This window comes from Ostreococcus lucimarinus, chromosome 8 (assembly GCF_000092065.1).
Source record: "Ostreococcus lucimarinus CCE9901 chromosome 8, complete sequence".
Classification (NCBI taxonomy): Eukaryota; Viridiplantae; Chlorophyta; class Mamiellophyceae; order Mamiellales; family Bathycoccaceae; genus Ostreococcus; species Ostreococcus sp. 'lucimarinus'.
The window spans coordinates 448018-467731 of NC_009362.1; the positions used below are offsets into that span (position 1 = coordinate 448018).

Here is a 19714-nt window from a genome sequence, read left to right on the forward strand (position 1 = left end):
CGATAGCACATCCGCTTCACCTCCGCCGCGAACGCATCGTTCGCTCTCGTCGCTATCTCCAACGCTTCGATCGCGCACGCGTTCGCGTCTCGTCCATCCGTCGCCGTCCACGTCTTCGCCGGCACCGCCGCGAGCGCGTCCCTCGCGCACTTCCCCAGGTGCGTCCGCAGCGCGTTCGACCGCACCGCCGTCCCGCACGCCGGGCACGTCAACCGCACCGACGCGAAGCGCGCCGCGCGTCGTCGCCGCGTTCGATTCATCCCTCGCGCGCCGTCGCTCGCGCCGTCGCTCGCGCCGTCGCTCGCGCCGTCGTCCGACGCCGCGCCGTCGTCCGTCGTCGTCGCGCGCCGCGCGACGCGCGCGAGTCCCAGTCCGCGGTCGTCCGCGAGCGACGGCATCGCGCGTCGCTCGCGCGCGCGCTGATTCGCGACCGCGCGCGCGAGCGACGTCGCGAGGCGCATCCGCGCGCGCGTCAGTGCCGCCCGAGCGCGCCGACGTCGCGAATCGCGCGCCGCAGTCGCGCGCGCGCGCCGACGCGCGCGACGAACGACGGCGCGACGCGTCGCGGAGCGAATCCGCGCGAGGCGTCGACGCGATGGCGCGCGACGGCGACGCCGGCGCGACGCGCGCGAGGAACGAAGGCGAACGCGAAGGCGAACGCGAAAAGGAAAACGAAGCGTCGACGTCGGCGTCGCGCGGTGCGCGCGACGAGGACCCGGACGTGAAGCAGAAGTTCGTCACGCTCGAGCGCGTCGTCAGCGGCGCGCTCGCGGGCGGGATGTCGCGCGTCGCGACGGCGCCGATCGACCGGGTGAAGCTGCTGTTTCAGGTGGACAGCGCGAGCGCGGGATTCACGCTGCGGAGCGGGACGGCGATGGCGCGAGACATCGCGCGAAACGAGGGATTTTTTGCGCTCTGGCGGGGATGCCACGCGGCGGTGGTGCGGATACTGCCGTACAGCGCGACGACGTTCGGGACGTTTAACGCGTACAACGCGGCGCTGGCGGCGGCGTTCGACGTGCGGGCGGATAACGACGCGGTGGGGAAACACAAGGGAGAGGACGAGCGGTCGCCGCCGGTGGGAGATGTGCGGACGAGATTCGTCGCGGGGGCGCTCGCGGGGGCGACGGCGACGGTGCTGACGTATCCGTTGGATTTGTTGCACGCGAGACTGGCGGCGCACTCGTCGAGGCACCCGGCGCCGAACATCTCGGGTATGTTCGGGAGCGCGGGGTATTTGTACGACGTGATGACCAAAGGGGGGGCAAGGAGTTTGTATAACGGGCTCACGCCGACGTTGGTGGGGATAGTTCCGTACGGGGGGATTAGTTTTGCGACGTTTGAAACGTTGAAATCGATGTACGTCAACCACGCGACGAAGGACATGAGCGTCGTGCGCGAGGACGAGTTCGAGATGCCCGTGCATTTGAAGCTCATGGCTGGTGGATTCGCAGGGGTGGCGGCGCAGACTGCGACGTATCCGTTGCACATCGTTCGACGCCGGATGCAGGTTCACATTAGCGAGGGTGCGTCGGCGCCGCTGTACACGAGCGTATGGGCCGGACTGCGTACGATTTACGCGACGGAGGGATTTAGAAATGGACTGTTCAAAGGAGTCACGTTGACTTGGGTGAAAGGCCCGTTCGCGGCGGCGATTGGATTCACCGCTAACGATATACTCTTTCAAAGAGTAGGACCAACGTTTCGGCATGCGGTGCTGGACGAAGATCCGCCAGAGACGCACGTGCCGGTGATTTGGCACGAGCGCAAATCCATCACCGCGCTGGAGACTTTGTTCAGCGGCGCGATCGCCGGGGCGGTGGCGAAATCCGTGGTGGCGCCAGCTGATCGAGTGAAGATTATTTACCAAGTGGACGCACAGAAGCAATTTACGCTCAACGCGGCGTTGCGCACGGCGAGGCAAATCATACAAACCGAAGGCGTCCCAGCTTTGTGGCGCGGCAACGGCGTGCAGATGATTCGTGTCATGCCGTACGCGGGCGTGAGCTTTTTGGCGTTTCCCAAGTACGACGCGTACATGAACAAATTTACAAATCTTCAGCTGCCGTCGCTTCTCGGCATTGATCCAGTCGAAAACGAGGATCAACTTCGAATATTCTCAAGATTCTGCGCCGGCGCCGCCGCCGGTGCGACGGCGACCACGATGACGTACCCATTAGACATGTTGCGCGCACGATTCGCCGCTACTGGACCGGCGGCTAAGGGGCCACTTGCGGACCTTGCCTCGCTCGTACGTTCGCGCGGCGTGCTGAGCCTGTACAGCGGCTTATCGCCTACGCTCATCGGCATTATCCCGTACGGCGGGATATCGTTTGCCACGTTTGAGACGTTGAAAGCGATGCACATTAAGCAAGCGATCAAGCGTGCCGAATCGATAGGTGAAGAAATATCGAGTACGGCCACACTACCGGTTTCTGTACGTCTGTTTTACGGCGGCACAGCGGGGTTGCTCGCGCAAAGCATCACGTACCCGCTCGACGTCGTACGACGTCGAGTGCAAGTGCTCGGAAAAACTGGCATGAGTACGAGAGAGGCGATCATCAATATCGCACGAACGGAAGGTGTGCGCGGGCTGTATAAAGGCCTCACGATGAATTGGGTGAAAGGACCATTGAGCGTCGCGGTTTCTTTCGCGGTGAACGACGCGATTAAATCGCGCATAAGTGAAATGCACGCCAACGAGGACGAAGATTAGACGCTGCTAGCTATAGCTGTGCTACAAATTCACTATTGTTTAGACTAATTCACTTCGTGACCGACCGGAGCGTATCGCTGCTCGGAGAGAAGCTTTTTCAACCTGTCCTCCACCGCGCGCGCCTTGTGCTCGTCGCCAGCCTTTCGTTCGAGATTGAGCCACAGTTCGAGGAGCGGGATGTGCGGCGGCGCGCGCGATGCCCCTTTTTCGATGACTGCAATCGAATTCCGCGACGCAGCTTTGTCGTCTTCGCCGCACGAAAGCTCGAACAGAGCCCACTGCAGCCACAGAGAGGCGCTGCGTGGATGCGCGGAACATCCTTGCTTGAATAACTCTCGCGCCGATTCGTGATTGTTTGTCTCCGCCTCCAAAGTGGCTAGAGCCTGATAGATGAAATATTGTCCATTATTCACGCCGTAGCGAATTCCATCTTTGAATACCTTGCGCGCGGCGCCGACACTGTTCACACGCTTCTCCCATTGCCCCCACTGCAACCAAGTCGCGGCGTCGGTGCGATCTTCAGCGGTGGCGGCGATGAACAGTTTACGCGTCGCCTCCTCGCCCCCGGCACGCTTTTCTAGCAAAGCCCACAGTCGGAGGTGTGCGGCGCGCTCACGACGAGTACTCAGATGCCGCGGAACGGAATCGCCTTGGACAAACAGCTGGCGAGCACGACCGTGCTTGCCGCCGTGCAATTCCGCCGCCGCGGCCGCGGTGATGCACGGCAAGTTGGCGCGACCTGAAGCAAAAGATCCACGTTCAAAAGCCGCTATGGCGCCTTGAAAATCACCAGATTCCTGAAGTGTAGTTCCGAGTGCGTGCCACACGTGCGCGTTGTTTTGAAACCGCTCGCTTAAACGATGGAGTCGTCTCGTTGCCTCCTCGACGTCGCCGTTGAGTTTCAGCGCCATGGCGTAGGCGTGCTCGAGTCGCATTTCGCCCGGATTCGCCTTTAAACCCGCAGTCAAGACATCGAGTTGCCGACGGTTCGACACGCTGTTCCGTCTTGCGCTCATCACCACCCCACCGCGATGCGAATTACCGCGCGCGATATCCTTCTCGAGTTCGCTCCACTTCAACCACGCCGCGACGTTCTTCTTGTCGTACGCGCACGCGCGCTCAAACATTCCTCTCGACTTGGATACGGCGATATCGAGCGCATCGGCGGAGTCTTCGCTCTCACGCAACGCGATTTGCCCCTCTATGTCCCCCCAGGACGTGAACAACGCCGAAGCCATCGAGCGAGCTCGCCTTGTCTTCGAGTCGTTCGTCTGGCGCAACTCTTCCGCCGACTTGCAAAACGCCGCCCCGCGCTCGAGCAATTTCCTCGCCGCATCGCTCTGCCCGCGACTCATTTCAAACGACGCCCACGCGGTATAATTCGCAACGTGCGTTTCGCACAAGTCCACCGACTTGGCGAAGAGCTCTCGCGCGAGCTTGGGATTCCTTTCCTTTGCCTCCAACCGAGCCCACGAGTGCGCCGCCACGGCGGCGCTCGCCGGCGCTCCCTCTCCCGCGCTCAACGCGCTCTTATAGCACTTTCTCGCCTTATCAACGCGACCATGCTTCAGTTCGTGATTCCCGAGCGCCACCCACGCGTCGCAAACCGCCCTCGCGTCTCCGTTCGCCGTCGTCGTCGCCTCTCGCAGCAACGCCCTCGCGTTCGCGTCCCCGTCCCGCGTCCCCGTTCCCGATTCCGCCGTCGCCCACGCGCACAGCACGACGCACCCAACCTTACCGTCACCCACGCTCTCGCGATGTCTTCGCATGATCGCCCGTCCCTCATCGACGTCACCGGCTTTAAAGCACGCCGTCGTCGCCGCGCTCGCGACCGCCGCGTCCGCCGGCTTCGCCCTCGCGCTCGCCGTCCCTTCCCGCGCCGCCGCGTCGCGTCGTCCCGCGCGCGTCAGCGCGTGTATCTCTCTCGCGCGCATCGTCGCTCGGCTCGTCGTCGTCGCGTCGTCGCCCATCGCGTCGTCGTCGCGCGCCTCGCGCGTCGCCGCGTCCACGTCGAATTCGCGACGCACCGCGCGCGTCGTCGTCGCGCGCGCGCCGCGCGTCGCCGCGGAGGCGCGCGACGACGCGCGGCGCGTCGTCGACGACGTCCCGCGCCGCGCCGTCGCGCCCGCGCGCGCGCCGAGCGCCATGGCGCGTCCGTCTGTGGCGTTATCCACTTCGACGTCGGGCGGGATAGCGCGCCGCGCCGCGCGTCGCGTCGCGCGCGTCGCGAGACGACGCGCGGACGTCGACGATGACGCCACGCGTCGCGCGCGCCGCGCGTCACGGCGCGCGCGCGCGCGCGCGCGCGACGGTGGACGCGCGACGCGGACGGGGCGCGGCTTCGGGACGCGCGCGCGCGACGACGCGCGACGACGACGCGGACGCGACGGCGCGCGCGCGACGAGACGCGTTTTGGGAGACGTTTTGGGAGACGCTGGACGCGCAGCGAGGGAAGGCGCCGTTCATGAAGGCGCGGACGGCGCCGGGACGACGCGGCGGGGAGGCGGCGCCGGCGAGCGGCGGCGAGACGACGACGACGGAGACGACGGAGACGACGAGAGGGGAGGCGACGACGGACGAGGCGATGGTTTCGTCGACGTCGACGTCGACGTCGTTTTGGGGACGGTGCACGATCGGGGGGTTGGTGCTGGCGGTGCTGATGACGCTGAGCGCGAGCTCGCTGACGCACTGGCCGACGGTGGCGTTCGCGTTCGCGAATCCGACGACGTTCGCGATCAACCCGAGCGCGGCGGACGCCGAGGCGAAGATCGCCGTGGTGCTCGAAATAGGGCGGAGGTTGGCTAAACCGTGCGTGCGGTATCTCGCGGCGTGGTTCGCGTTGCGATCGAGGTGGCGTTTGATGTGGGCGACGTTCGCGGCGTCGTGCGCGATTTCTGGCGTAACGTTCGCGTAGCTCGGCGAGCGTCGTTGAGTGTGTAGATGGTGTAGTGTTAATAGTTCGATCGCGCGGCTATCGCACGGCTAAGGTAAAATCCTGAGAGATGGAAAGATTCGGGCGCCTGATGTCCATCGCCTCGCCGTGTCGCGCGACGACGTCGAACGTGTCGCCAGTCGTCGAGCACGTCGCCGATTTCGCCGCGGCGGACGATCCGTACACCGAAACGCGCTCGATGAGCGTTTCATCGACGAAAGATTTGACGTTTCCTGCGCCGCCATCGGCGTCAGAGGCCGCCGATACGACGAAGTGCCCGTTTTTGAAGGACAGCGAGCGACGCGCAAACGCCGAGCTCTTCGACGCCTCGTACTCGTAGCTCTTACCGTCGTCGGCGTAGTACGAGCCTCTCGCCTCGCCGTTCGCGTCGAGCGCGACGACGATGGTCAATGGGTCACCCTTCATCGCTGTCGAGCTTCGCCGAGCTCTGTCCTTTCGCACGAAAATAGCACCACCTCTAAGGAACACCGGAACGTCGCTGAGCTCGACGGAGACGTCGAACGTCTTCGGTCCGACGTGTCGCGCGCCCGATCGTTTTTCGTACCAAACGCCAGCCGGAAGGTACACCGAGACGGATTTCGCGCCTTGCTTCAACACTGGCTGCACTAAAATTGCCGAACCGAGCATGAATGAATCTTGAATCTTGAACACGTTCTCATCCGTTGGGAATTCGTACCAAAGCGGACGCAACACGGGCGCGCCCGTTCGGTGCGACTCTTCAAACAAGGTGTAAATGTAAGGCAGGAGCGCGTATCGCTCGCGAATCGCTTGACGAATGATTGCCGTGCTCTCGTCACCGAACAACCAAGGCTCGCGGCGCTTCGTCTCCAAATGCGCGTGTCCACGAAAGAAAGGATAGTAAGTGCCGACTTGGTACCACCGCGTCATGAGCTCAGCGTCGGGATTGCCAAAAAATCCTCCGACGTCGGCGCCGCTAAACGTCAACCCGCTCACGCCGAGCGTGAGCACCATCGGTAAGCTCACGGCGAGGTGTCGCCAATCAGCGGTGTTATCACCGGTCCAAATCGGTCCGATGCGTTGCGTCCCGGCGAAAAAGGCGCGCGAGAGGACAAAAGGACGATCGCCGTCGTTTCTTCGCTTGATGCCCTCCGCGGTGGCCATGTGGTAGTACATGCCGAAAGCGTTGTGCACTTCGCGATGCTCGACGCCGCCGTGATGAATCAAGTCTTTTTGCATCGTAATTTCGGGACCGTTGAACACGGACGGCTCGTTCATATCGTTCCAAATGTACAAGTCTTTCGTCGATCCTTTGTAGGAGTCCAAAGAAAACTTGCTCGCCCACCACTCGCGAACGTCTGGATTCGTGACGTCCAAGTACGTCGAACTTCCCGGCCAGCACCACCCGTCAAAATCCGTCGTGCCGTCGTTCTTCTTGACGTAAAACCCTTTATCCTTTGCCTCTTTATAGACGGGATAATTATTGTCGATTTTTACGTGCGGATCCACGATGGTGACCATCTTTCGTCCGCGACTGGCGATGTCGTTGATCATGCGTTCGGGCGTGGGGAACGGACCGTTGTCCCACGTCATGTACCGCTTCCCATCGGTGTGTTCGATGTCGAGCCAAAGCACGTCATACGGTATGTCATTTGCGTCGAAACCGGCGTCGACTTCCTTGACGTCGTTCTCGTCGCGATAGTTCCATCGGCACTGATGATAGCCGAGCGAAAATAACGGTGGCATCGACGTCGTGCCCGTCAGCGCCGTGTATTGCTTCAACACATCCGCGGGGGTATCGCCGGGGAGAATGAAAACATCCATCGCGCCGCTCTCGGCCATCCACTTCGTGTGCACGCCGTTAGCGCCGTCGACGTTGACATCCACGTACATCTCGCTCGGGTTGTGAAAGTAAGCGCCAGCCGTAGTCGATTTGCCGTCGCGGACCCCGTGCGCGGTGAGCATCGGAATCGATCCGTAAAGCCCGAACGCGCTATCATCGAGGTACTCGAACACGTCGAGGTTGTACAATCTGTAAGGTTCCCCGAGCGTGGTTTCATTCACCGACGAATCGACCGAAGATCGACCGAACCAACTCTTACCGCTCTCGTACTTTCGCGTCGATTTCAGGCTGAGCGACGTCGCGCGTTCGGGAAGCCCGTACGCGTCGCTCGCGCTCGGAAACGTCAGGTCGAACGCCACCGCCGTGGGTCCATTCTTGCGCGTATCCGTGTGCCCGTTAAACGTCTCCGCCCAATCCTCCGACGACCCGTCGCCTCCCGTCTCGAACGCGAACTCGCCTCGCGCGTTAAAAATCGCCGCCGGCGTCGTCGCCTCCCGCGCGTACACCTCCACTTTGAACGGATCCGCGTAAATCTTCGCCCGCGCCCCCGTCTCTTCGAACTCCACCTCCACGCTCGTCTCGCTCCTTCCCACCACGCGCGCCCGCGCCCTCGCGTCGTCCTCGAATTCCGTCTCCCTCGTCAGCACCTCCCGCGCCGCGAATCGCGCCCGCTCGCCTCTTTCGTCCACCCGCACGCGCACCGCGCCCGTTTTCATCCCCTCCACCGAACCCACCAGCGACGCACTTCCCTCATCGCCGCGCACGACGTCGAACTCGACCGCCCTCGCGTCGCGCTCGCGCGCGCGCGCGTCTTCGATCCTCGCGCCTCGCGCGTCTCGCGCGTCTCGCCCTCGCGCGCAAAACGAGCTCGTCGCGCACGTCTTGAAATCGTTCGCTTTGAGCGCGTCCGTTCGCGTCGCGAGGACGACGATCGTCGTCAGCGCCAGCGCGAGCGTCGTCGGCGCCGTCTTCCGCGCGCGTCGCGACGCGATCCGTCGTCGCATCTTTCGCGCGCGTCCGTCGGGCGATCGCGCGCGATGCGTCGCGCGCGCGTCGCCGAGCGCGCGCGATCCCGGCGCGGACGCGATGCGGCGACGTCGTCGTCCGCGCGCGTCGGCTCGCGCGCGATCGCGCGCGGCGGTGTGCGACGCGACGCGCGATTCGAGCGCGGCGCCGACACACCTCGACGCGCGCGATCGATGACGGCGACGCCCGACCGCGACGCGCGGCGCGAGCGACGATCGAACGACGCGGACGACGACGCGGGACGCGCGACGGCGCGCGACGGCGCGGACGGCGCGCAGGCGACGATGAAAACCCCGCTCACGCGCACGGTGGGATTCGCGATCAACGCCGGCGCGCGCGACGGGACGGAAGACGCGAGCGGACGATGGGACGGAGGGGTCGCCATGGAACTGCGCGCGATGCGGAGCGGCGAGAAAACGGGCGCGGCGGCGCGAGAGGACGGCGTGGGGACGGGGATGGCGATTCCGCGAGGCGGCGGCGCGCGGGGCGAGGGCGACGACGACGCGGGACGCGCGAGTCGATCGCCGGTGATGATTCTGCCGATGAGGGGACGAGGAGGGACGCAGGGAGGACTCGAGGGGGAGTTCGCGAGCAAGGCGAGGGTAGAGGTCGGGACGGGGTCGGACGCGCGCGACGCGGCGGCGGCGGCGGCGACGGGGGAAGAGGCGGAGGAGAAGAAGAAGAAGAAGAGCGAGTCCGCGGGAGCGGGGCGAGAGATACCGCCGCCGAAACCGAAGATGAGTAAGGCGGAGCGACGGGCGCTGCAAGAGTCGCAGCGCGCGGCGAAGGCGGCGGCGAAAGCGGGCGAAGGCGGCGCGCAGGGCGGCGCGGGAGCGAAGAAATCGAGCGGCGGCGGCGCGAACGCCGAGGGTGGTGCGGTGAGCGGAAGCGCGGGGGGCGGTGCGAGCGGTGAAGCGAGCGGTGCGGTCGGCGCGAATGAGGAGAAGAAGAAGAAGGCGGCTTCGACGAGCGCCTCCGTCGGTCTTCTCAGGAACGGGGTCTCGCACTTGCGCGGAACGGCGAAGGATTACGTCCCGAGCGTCGTCGCGCATCCCGCGGTGGAGCGATTGGCGCTGAACTACGCGCGCGGAAAGACAAAGGGCGCTCGCGAGCGCGTGAGCGCGTTGTTGCGCGTGTTGCGCGTCGTGGTTGAGAATTTCGAGGCCCCGGTCGACGCCACGTACGCGCTGTCGCTGACGCACCATCTGAATCAAGTCGTGCACACGTTGGATAAGGCTCGTCCGATGGGGATCGCGATGGGGAACGCCGTTCGGTCGTTGAAGACGCACTTGGCGCGCTTGTCTCGAGACGAAAACCAAGGCTTGTGCAACGACGGTTGCAAGCAGAAGACGTTGATGCACATCGACTACTTCATCAAAGAAAAACTGGACGGCGCGTTGGAATCGATCGTGCGCGCGGGAGTGAAGAATATTGAAGACGGAGACGTCATCGTGACGCACGGTGCGTCGCACGCGGTGCGCGAGATTCTGTTGCGCGCGCACGAAGCTGGCGTCAAGTTCACCGTCACCGTCGTCGATAGCCGTCCGTCGAGCGAAGGCGCGGGTATTTTAAGCGACTTGTGCGCTCAGGGTATCGATTGCGTGTTCACCGCGCTCAACGGCTTGAGTTACGCGATGCAACACGCGACCAAGGTGCTCATCGGCGCCGCGGCGTGCCTTAGCAACGGTGTGGTGGTGTCTCGCATAGGTTCCAGCGCCGTGGCGCACGCCGCGTTAGAGCAAGGCGTGCCAGTCTTCGTCGCCGCCGAGACGTGCAAGTTCCACGAGCGCGTGCAATTCGACGCGTTCGCCTTCAACGAGATCGGTGCCGCGGAGAGCATCTCGCGCGTCGACGCCGTCGACGGAGTCCTCGCCTCTGCGGCAAATTTGCCGAACCTCTCCATCATCAACCTCACCTACGACGTCGTCCCCGCAAAGTGCGTGCGGTCGATCATTTGCGAAGCCGGCGAAATCGCGCCGGCGGACGTGCCGTGCTACACGCTCGCGCACTGATTTCACGAACAAGCCGACCGTCGGACGACGCGCGCATAGAAGAATAGCCATCGAATTCCATTCCATTCCAATCCAACGTTTCGTTCCGACTCGCGGCCGGCTGAAGGAGATTCAAACCGAATCCAACTGTCGCGCCCGACGTCACTCGCGCGCGCGATGCCGCGACCGTCTGCGCCCGCCGCGCCGCGAATGCGCGACGCACGAAGTTTACGCGACGCGTTCGCGTCCACGAGCGGCTTTCGCGCGCGCGGCGTCGCCACCGCGGACGTTTTCACGGTCGCTCAGGAATGGCTTCGAAATCACAACTACGTCGAATACTTGCGAGCGAGCGCGCTGCTGTCGCCATCGAGCGATCGCATGGATGCCGACGCCACGCCGTTCGACGCCGTGCTCCGCGCGGCGACCGGGGCGGCGCCGAACTTGGTGAACCAAGACGCGCTCGGGGACTGGGCGGAAGAGTTTGCGGTTTGTCACAACGACGTCGAGTTTGATCGGCGATGGAACGATTTAACGAGTGGGAACACCGGCGCGTTGGCTGGACCAGATCGACAAGTCGGTGGACTTCCGGGACACGTGGTGGTGACGACGAGAGATGCGGTTTGGGGGAAGTCTAACGTCGGCGCGCTCGCGTTGAGTGGATCGGAGGAGGAAAAACGCGAAGCGGTAAAGTTTTTGTTGAGGATGCGCGAGGCGGCGATGACGTACGCGCGATCGAGAGGATGGACGACGTTGGGATTGTATTTTAGATTCTTTGGATGCGAGCCAGTTGGGGAAGAAGAGCGAGGGATCATACGTTTGCACGTGGTGAATCTCGCGCGCGCAGGGCCGCGATTGAGAAGAACGGCGAAGGTGAATTTACCCATCGATGACGTGATCGAAGCGCTCGGTGGCGCTCGTGCGTCACGGCGTGGTGCCGTGTTGATCGTTTCACCTACGCTTAGTACGACTTCAATAACTCCTTTACGACGAGCGGTTGAGGAGGACTCGCATCGTAGTGACGACGACGAGATTGAAGTCGTCATTAAACGAGTCGTCGCCGCCGCCGCCGCCGCACCACCGATCGAAATCCAGATTCCCAACAAATTGAGACAACAGTATGAAAACGTATCGTCAAACAAATCTAAAATTCGAATGGCAGTTCGAGATGCGAGCGAGGAATCTGGGTTCAAGAGTCTCGACGACGCTCAAGATGAATTTTTCCGAGACGTCTCATGGCTGTCGAAGTACAAGTCACTCAGCTCACCCGCCCGTGTCCAGCTCGCCCTTAGCGAAATTCAACTTAGCAATTAAGATAGTCGCGACGAAGCTATAGTTTTGTTTACGATGATACCGGTAGAACCTTGTATTAAAGATTGGACGTTTTTTTAGTGGACCAACACGTTCTATGCACAGTAGCAGGATCAACACGTTCCTATGTAGGATCAACACGGCGCATCTAAATAGTATACAACATGCGCGTAAGAGTGTTCAAACGTTTCACGCGACGACAAGAGACCGAACGCCAAAGCACAGAGCGACGCTCGCGAGAGTAGTCCAGACGTAAACGAAGAACTTTCGGATTTCGGTGAAAGCTCCTTCTCGCTTCCATAAAGATTTTGCCAACAGCGGAGGCAAAATACCCCACAAAATGATGACGACCACAGCTCCAGAGAATTTGAGCGCGGAAAAGTACACGTCGGGGCCTTTACAGGCGAAAAGTAGCGAGGGAAGCAGGGTAAGCGCAATCACGGACTTTGAATGACTCACCGTCTTTTTCTTCAAGGCGTCGGCGCAAAACCGACTCAACGCCAAGTAGCCCCCGATGAGCGTTGAGATCGACGCCGCGATCGCGACAGAAGCGGTCGCTCCACCCAAAATACCGCCACTTTCCAACATTGCTTGCGCTAAGTCCGCGGTTCCAGCCCAAGCGCCACTCTGAGCGAGCGAAACGACGAGCCAACAAGTGTACATTGCGAGGGGGACCGAGGTGCCGAGCAAAATCACGCGCCTGATACGTTCTCTGTCACCTCTGAGCATGTCAACTAACGTCGGCAAGCACTCTCCATACGTGTATAGTTGTACCAAACCGGGGAGTGCCGGCACTGCCGCGGCGAAGTTCATGAAAGTGAGCTTGCTAGGCGTCAAATTCGTCACTCCAAAGACGCAAATCGCCGCAAACGACATAAAAATACCAACGGTCGCATACGCGTTCACCTTGGCCGCTTTGTTTGAAAACGACACGTATCCAACAATCGCCGCGGTCACGGCCGCACCGAAAACGTGCGACACCGCGCCACCGCTAAAAAAACTCGCCAACGACCCGCACTTTGCGAGCTGACTCACCAGGGTGCAGTTCATCATCACAAAGAACGACACCGCGACGATGCTACCCCAACTCTTTCCGAGATAATCCGATGTTACGCTCAACAAACTTACCGCTCGACCGTTCGACCGCGCCCACGTGTGCATGAGCGTCTCGGACACCAACAGTCCGCTCGCCGCGAGCACCGCCCACGCGCCGCACGATATCAAAACCGCCGGCACGAACCCCGCGGGCGCGGCAAAGTACGGCATCGCCAAGAATCCACCCCCGACGGTCGTTCCGACGACTAGCATGATGGCTTCGAAGTCGCTCGCGCGTTCTGCGTGCAATTCCAACGGACACGACTCCGCCTCGTCGGTGGAGCCCCGCGCGAAGCGCGTCGCCCCGTCCCCCCAGGCCATGTCTTCGTAATACTGCTCATCCAGCCCGCTCGATCGCTCCGCCGCGCGCGAGCGCGTGCCCCACGCGTTCGTTCGCACCGCGCGCCTTCGCGTCGACGCGTCGGCGCGCGCGCGTCCGTTCACCGCGGCGAGGGCTCGTTGCGATAACGCTATCATCGCGATTCACGCAATAATTCCGCGCCGACGCGAGAGATGCGCGATCGCGCGGCGCGCCCGCGCGCGACGATCGTCTCTTCGAGCTCGCGCGCGCCGCGTCGCGCGCGAGACGCGTCGAGTTGTGCGGCGCGCGGTGAGCGCTCGGGGCGGTTGAGTCGCCTCGTCAGCGGAGCGCGCGACTCGGCGACGGAACGAGACGACGACGCGAACGATCTAGGAGTTTGGTTTCGTTCGCACGCTATCGAACGAAGCTACGTGGACGCGCGCGCTACCTGCGCCTGACCTCGGTGTTCCATCTGTGCTGCGCGGCGGAGGTGGACGCGGTGAACGCCTGGCCGCCCGAGTCTAAGCGCCGAAGCGCCCCGCACGCCTCGCACTTCTCCACCGCCTTCGGATTGAGCTGCTTCCCAGCGCACTTATAGCTCTGACACGGCCACCAACCGTGCTTTTTCTTGTCTTCTTGCTCGGCCTTCTCCTCCGGCGGCGTCGCGTGCACCGTGCCCTTGGTGTGACTCTGCGAGGCGACGTACGCGCGATACTGTTCGAGCGTCATCGCCGCCGACGTCGGCGGCGGTGGCAGCGGTTCCTTCGGCGTGGTGATTTGTGCCTCTGTGTCGTGCGGTGCCATCGCGGTCGACGCCGCTTCCATCGGCGCGTTCGCGCGCGTCGCCGTCCCGGCCGCCGCCTCGTCGTCCCGTCGCCGCGCTCGCCCATCCTCGCGCTCGCGCTCGCTCATGCTCGACCTCGACCTCGACCTCGACCGTCGTCGACGTCGTTTATCTCTCTTTTCCTTCTTCTCCTTTTTTCGCCGTCGCTCTTTTCGCCGTCGTCGTCGCTCGCGCGAGCTCGAGCTCGAGCTCGAGCTCCGACTTCGACTTCGCCGTCGCCGTCTCGCGCCGCTTCGACTTCGCGACGCGCTTCGACTTCGCGACCGTCCGTCGCGACTTCGTCGTCGTCGTCGCGCGCCGTCGCGTCGCGCGTCGCGCGCGTCGTCGTCGTCGTCGTCGTCGTCGTCGCGTCGTCGTCCCATCGCTTTTCGCCTCCCGGTGTGACGTCACACGCACGCGCGCGATCGCGCGCGACGACCGCGCGCTCGGACGACGCGCGCGATGTCTCATTCTATCGCTTCGACGCGCGCGCGCGCCGTCGTCGCGTCGCGCGCCGCCGCGCGACGCGCGAATGCGCGAATTCGGATAACGACGCCGCCGCCGACGCGTCGCGCGGACGTCGCGCGCGGAGGCGTGCGCGCGCGCGCGGCGAAGCGAGGCCGCGGCGGTGGAGCGCCGACGGCGGAGGCGATGTACGTCGACATCGATCTCGTGAACGTCGGCCTGGAGGGGGAGATGTGGAAGCTGGACCAAGTCGCGGAGGCGATTCGCCGAGGCGAGGTCGGCGCGATCCCGACGGACACGAAGTACGCCTTCGTCGCCGATCTCACGAACGCGGATGCGGTGCAGAAGTTGTATGATATCAAAGACGCCGGGCTGAACAAACCGCTGAGCATACTGTGCCGAGGATTCGCAGATATAGACGCGTACACCACCGGGTTTCCTAACAACCCGAAACCTGGCGCGACGTTGCCGTTCAAGTTGGCGAAACAGTGCCTGCCGGGGCCGTATACGTTTATCTTACCCGCGTCGAAGGAGTTGCCGAAGGTGTGTCTGGTGGATAAATCGACGAAGGATAAGGCGAGGCAGTGCAAGAGTAGGAAGACGGTGGGCGTGCGCATTCCCGCGTGCGAGGTCACGCGAGCGCTGCTCGATCTCCTCGACGCGCCGTTGATGTGCTCGACCGTGCCCGAGTGCGACGACGAACCGGCGGTGATTCATGACACGTACTTACCGCGAGGTCTGGGGTTTATCGTGGACATCGGTGAGCGTCAAATGGCGGCGGCGTCTACGGTGGTGGATTTGTCCGCGGGCGAGCCGCGCGTGTTGCGCCGCGGCGCGGGCGATCCCGATCTCTGGGCCAGCGGTGACGACGCGAGCGAAAGCGTCGAAAACGATCCCGACGCCGCGTGGGGTTTCGCGTAGACGCGCCTGCCGCTGTATATTTGATTGATTCGCGACGACGTTGTAACAAGAGTGACATTTTTCCTTCCAACCGACTTCACAAGTCGCGCGCATGTTCGCCGTCCTCGCCCCGAGCGACGCCGAGGACGACGCCGAGGACGACGACGCGATACGCGTCGATCGCGGTCACCCTTCCCGGGCCTCGAGCGACGACGACGACGACGCGTCTACGTCTTCCTCTTCGTCAGGCGCGGACCAAGACGGAGAACCATCGGCGACGCTCACGTGGCGCTGGAGCACCGGACGCGCAGATGACGACGACGGAAGATGGCGAACAAATCATTCGTCGTCGACGCGAAGCGCGAGCGCGCGCGCGCGCGCGCTGATGCCGGGGGAGAAGAAGATGTTGAAGAAATTGCACGTGGCGGCGACGCGCGCGACGCGAGCGCGACGGGACGGGTTCGACGCCAACGATGCGAGGCGAGAGATGGAGCGCGTCGTTCGCGAGGGTAAATCATTGACGATCGTGTGTAGTAAACGCGCGTGCGTGGCGAGAGGTCAAGGGAGAGTGATACGCGCGTTGGCGGCGGCGCTCGGGACGACGTTCCGACCGACGCGAGCGGGCAAACGCGCGGCTTTTGTCATCGAACGCGTCGATGGGACGAGCGATGTTCCGCCGGTGGTGAGCGAGGAGCTTTTGAAATCGCTATGTGCGGAGCCGATGACGCGAGACGAGTATTTGATGAGCGACGAACGCAGAGCGCGTTTAGAGAAGCGCGCGGAAGCGTCGCGCAGAGCGAACAAAGGCAAAAAGAAGAAAGATCGCGGGCGACGATGGAACCGTAAAAGTGACGAGGAAGACACAACGCGCGATATCGTAGAATTTACTCGCGCGACGGAGGACGAGGCGACGTTCGATGAGGACGCCGCGAGGCGCGCGCCGTCGCCTTTATCGGGAGCGTTCGCCGCGTTCGAGGCGCACACGCGCGGCATCGGCAGTCGCTTGCTCACCGCGATGGGGTTCACGCGAGGTTCGGGTTTAGGTCGAGATAATCAAGGCATCGCCGAGGCACCGCGCGCGGAGTCGAGAGCGAAGCGCGCCGGTCTCGGCGCCGAGTGAGAGCGAAGCGCGCCGGGTCTCGGCGCCGGCGCGCCGCGGTTAAAAGTAATGTAAATAATAGTCTTGTACATCGCACAGCTCGTCCGCGCGCGCGAACGCTGTTTTAGGCCTATTCGCCCTACCCTATCATCTCTCTCGCTCACACCGTGAACGATTCCCCACACCCGCACTGCGCCTTGCTGTTTGGATTCTCAAACACGAATTCGCTCCTCAATCGATCGCTCACGTAATCCATCTTCGTCCCGATGATGCTCATCAGCGCGTTCGGCTCGACGATTATTTTCACCCCATCCTCCGTCGTCACGAGTTCATCAAACTTCTTCCGTTCGCTCTCGTCCGCGTAATTCATCGTGTACGTCATCCCGTTGCACCCCCGCGTCTTCACCCCAATCTTCAAGTACTCCTTCTGCCTCGCGTCCAACAGCGCCTTGATCCTTCGCGACGCCTCGGGCGTGACCTCCATCGCCTGTCGCTTCCCCTTCCTCGCCTCGACCGCCGTCGTCGCCGTCGTCGCCGTCGCCGTCGTCGTCGTCGTCGACGTGCCCTCGCGCGTCGCGCGCGCCGTTCGCGCCGCGTCCGCCGCGCACATCCCGCGCGTCCCGCGCGCGCGCGCCGCCGTCGACGCCGACGCGATCGCGCGCTCGATCGCGCGTCGCATCGCGTCGACGGTGGCGCGTCGCCGAGTGCGCGCGCGCGACGTCGACGCGCGCGCGGGGGCGCCTCGTGTCCGTGTGTGATTCCACGCGCGCTCGTATCATAAATCACCACACAGCGCGCGATGGGCGCGGAATACGAGCGATGGATCGCGTTCGAATATTCGGACACACGGGTATGTACAAACAGTCATACTTTGCGCCAGGGGACCGAACGCCCCCGCGCGCCCGCGCGCGCGCGTCACTGCGTCGCGCGATGGCGCTCACGGACGCGACGAACGCCGCGTCCGCGCCGACGAGCGCGGTGAAGATGAATCACCTGCGCGCGAGGTGCGCGACGCGACCGACATCGCGCCGCGCCGACGCGACGCGCCGCGACGACGCGACGACGCGACGCGACGCGAACGCCGACTGACGACGGTTTGCCTTCGCGATTCGATTCGTCGCGCGCGCAGGATGGAAAACTTGCGTCGACAGAGCCTGAGCGACGGACCGCTGAGCGCGCGGAAGGCGACGAATCCGTCGAGCGTCAGGCGCGCGTCGCGGAGCGGGCGACCGTCGATCGGTGCGCGATGCGATGCGATGCGAGGCGACGCGACCGAGGCGATAAACGGCCGTTGGGGGAACGATGGGAAAGGATTCGGATTCGAGCGCCGCGCGCGCGCGCGTCGCGAGTGGACGCGTCGAGACGTCGGGCGACGACGACGATGAAATGGTTCGATCGTCCAGGACGCGCGCGCGGGACGGGCGACCGTGGGGCGGTGGTGGGAGGGATCGACGAATGCGCGCGCGCGAGAGGCGGGACACTGACGACGGCGGTTTTAAACGCGCGAACGAACGCAGGCGGGAACGATGATACGATTCTGTTCAACGATGGGATGAAGTCGCAGGTGCAAGCGGTGGCGAGGAAGATTTACGATGAGTCTCCGGCGATGGAAAACGCGACGAGGTGCCTATCGTGGCGACCGACGGTGAAGAAGAAGGCGGACCCGGAGGGCTTCGTGGCGGAGCTCACGATGCACATTAAGAGTCAAAAGGAGACGCTCAAGCAGTTGCTGCAGCACAAGGATGAGATGACGGCGGAGTGTCAAGAAATCGAGCGTTCGTATAAGGCGGCCGTGGAAGAGGCTGCGGTGAACGGGAACGGGCAAACGGTTACCGTGCCGGCGACGGCGGCGGAGATGGCCGACTTGAAAGCGGAACGCGAACGGTTGGCCAAGCAAAAGGAGGATCACATGGCGCACTTGAACAAGGTTCAGGAGGCCGAGGAAGAACTTCAGCGCAAAATCGACGCTTTGAACGAGGAACGATCGAAGATTCGCGAAGAAGAGCACGCACGAGTCATGACTGCGCTCTCAAAGAAGATTGCCGACGCCGAGGCGCGCGTCCAAGCGGCCAACGACGCCGAGGCTTCGCTCGCGAGTGAGCAAGAGAAGATGATGCAGCTTCGACAAATGGAGAACGTCAGTGCGGCTCAAGCCGGTGCGGCGGCGGCGGAAGCAAAGGTTGAAGCCGATCAAGCGAAGGAGCAGACGCAGATTGCTCAGCAAGAGCTCGCGGCGGCCAAGGCGTTGCTCGAAAACGCCACGGCGCAGCACGCCGACTTTCAGAGCTCGTACAAAGAGGAGAAGGCGCAGTGGGAAGCCGAGCTCGCGAAGTTGAAGCATTCTGAAGATTCTCTCAAGAACGAACTCTCGGCGCAATTATCCAAGCTCGAGGGCGTCACGGCGCAGTACAACCAGCTCGCGTCTGAGGCGGCGACGCAGAACGAACGCGCTCAAGCGGACATCGAAAAGATTGTCACCGCGATGACTGCTGAAAAGGAGAAGGCTCTCAGTGATCTCGAAGACACTCTCTCACGCGAAAAAAGTGAGGAAGTCAACAACCTCGAACGTGACTTCCGCGCGCGCCTCGAGCAAGAGATGAACACGTTCAAGTCTGAAAGCAAGGAGGATATGCAGCAACGCATTGTGCACCTCAACTCTCTCTTGGCTGAGCAAAAGACCAACAACGAGATGACTCTCGCCGCGTTCAAGTCAGAAGCGAGCGCCAAGGAAGCTCACGTGAAGGCTGAGTTCCAAGCTGCCCTCAAGGATGCCGAGCACAGAGCCGAGCTCGCCGCTGCAAAGGCTTCGAGCGCGCTTGAAAGTCTTCACTCGACGCTCGAGCAAGTCAAGCAGTCTGCGCAAGAAGAGTTGACCCGTGTTAAGCAAGAGGCTCAACGCGCGCTCGCCGAACAAGCGAAGAAAATGCAAGAGGCACACGCGTTGGACAAGGCCAAAGCGCTCGAGGCGCAGCAGCAAGAACTCCAGTCCAAGCTTCTCAGCGAGCGCGACTCCGCGCTCACGGGCTCTCACGACGCACACGAAGCCGCGATGTCCGAGCTCGAGATCCGAGTTCGCCAAGAGTGCGCTGAAAACTTTTCGAATGAACTCAAACACGAAAAGGAGCGCACGATCGCGCAGCTCGAACAAGCCAAGTCCGAGCTCTTCGCGAGCAAGGAGGAGGCGCTTCAAGCGCAACGAGTAGAATTGACGCAGCAAGCGGCTGGCGAGCGCGAAG

General features: G+C 63.0%; 11 protein-coding genes across 11 annotated transcripts; 6 read left to right on the top strand and 5 right to left on the bottom strand.

Annotated features, from left to right (window-relative positions):
• Nucleotides 1-1783: 1783 nt before the first annotated feature.
• Nucleotides 1784-2665, top strand: OSTLU_5965 (MC family transporter: Grave's disease carrier protein (GDC)-like protein; the record flags this gene model as incomplete). The annotated part of the gene is made up of 1 exon (XM_001419132.1): nt 1784-2665. A coding segment is annotated over one exon (882 nt), but the record flags the coding sequence as incomplete, so codon positions are not given.
• A 95-nt stretch (nt 2666-2760) lies between these two features.
• On the bottom strand, nt 2761-4650 carry TPR1 (TPR-repeat containing protein; the record flags this gene model as incomplete). Its single annotated transcript, XM_001419347.1, has 1 exon — nt 2761-4650. The coding sequence occupies one exon, from the start codon at nt 4648-4650 to the stop codon at nt 2761-2763; it is 1890 nt and encodes a 629-aa protein (XP_001419384.1).
• Nucleotides 4651-5300: 650 nt separating this feature from the next.
• On the top strand, nt 5301-5630 carry OSTLU_33139 (predicted protein; the record flags this gene model as incomplete). The annotated part of the gene is made up of 1 exon (XM_001419133.1): nt 5301-5630. The coding sequence occupies one exon, from the start codon at nt 5301-5303 to the stop codon at nt 5628-5630; it is 330 nt and encodes a 109-aa protein (XP_001419170.1).
• A 348-nt stretch (nt 5631-5978) lies between these two features.
• Nucleotides 5979-8423, bottom strand: OSTLU_429 (predicted protein; the record flags this gene model as incomplete). Its single annotated transcript, XM_001419348.1, has 1 exon — nt 5979-8423. A coding segment is annotated over one exon (2445 nt), but the record flags the coding sequence as incomplete, so codon positions are not given.
• Nucleotides 8424-9038: 615 nt separating this feature from the next.
• On the top strand, nt 9039-10508 carry OSTLU_42770 (predicted protein; the record flags this gene model as incomplete). Its single annotated transcript, XM_001419134.1, has 1 exon — nt 9039-10508. One exon carries the CDS (start codon nt 9039-9041, stop codon nt 10506-10508), a length of 1470 nt encoding a protein of 489 aa, XP_001419171.1.
• Nucleotides 10509-10697: 189 nt separating this feature from the next.
• Nucleotides 10698-11798, top strand: OSTLU_93146 (predicted protein; the record flags this gene model as incomplete). Its single annotated transcript, XM_001419135.1, has 1 exon — nt 10698-11798. One exon carries the CDS (start codon nt 10698-10700, stop codon nt 11796-11798), a length of 1101 nt encoding a protein of 366 aa, XP_001419172.1.
• A 186-nt stretch (nt 11799-11984) lies between these two features.
• On the bottom strand, nt 11985-13211 carry OSTLU_42458 (HAAAP family transporter: tyrosine; the record flags this gene model as incomplete). Its single annotated transcript, XM_001419349.1, has 1 exon — nt 11985-13211. The coding sequence occupies one exon, from the start codon at nt 13209-13211 to the stop codon at nt 11985-11987; it is 1227 nt and encodes a 408-aa protein (XP_001419386.1).
• Nucleotides 13212-13635: 424 nt separating this feature from the next.
• Nucleotides 13636-13995, bottom strand: OSTLU_33144 (predicted protein; the record flags this gene model as incomplete). Its single annotated transcript, XM_001419350.1, has 1 exon — nt 13636-13995. One exon carries the CDS (start codon nt 13993-13995, stop codon nt 13636-13638), a length of 360 nt encoding a protein of 119 aa, XP_001419387.1.
• Nucleotides 13996-14665: 670 nt separating this feature from the next.
• Nucleotides 14666-15400, top strand: OSTLU_33145 (predicted protein; the record flags this gene model as incomplete). Its single annotated transcript, XM_001419136.1, has 1 exon — nt 14666-15400. One exon carries the CDS (start codon nt 14666-14668, stop codon nt 15398-15400), a length of 735 nt encoding a protein of 244 aa, XP_001419173.1.
• Nucleotides 15401-15764: 364 nt separating this feature from the next.
• On the top strand, nt 15765-16499 carry OSTLU_33146 (predicted protein; the record flags this gene model as incomplete). Its single annotated transcript, XM_001419137.1, has 1 exon — nt 15765-16499. One exon carries the CDS (start codon nt 15765-15767, stop codon nt 16497-16499), a length of 735 nt encoding a protein of 244 aa, XP_001419174.1.
• Nucleotides 16500-16644: 145 nt separating this feature from the next.
• On the bottom strand, nt 16645-16974 carry OSTLU_9276 (predicted protein; the record flags this gene model as incomplete). Its single annotated transcript, XM_001419351.1, has 1 exon — nt 16645-16974. A coding segment is annotated over one exon (330 nt), but the record flags the coding sequence as incomplete, so codon positions are not given.
• Nucleotides 16975-19714: the final 2740 nt, after the last annotated feature.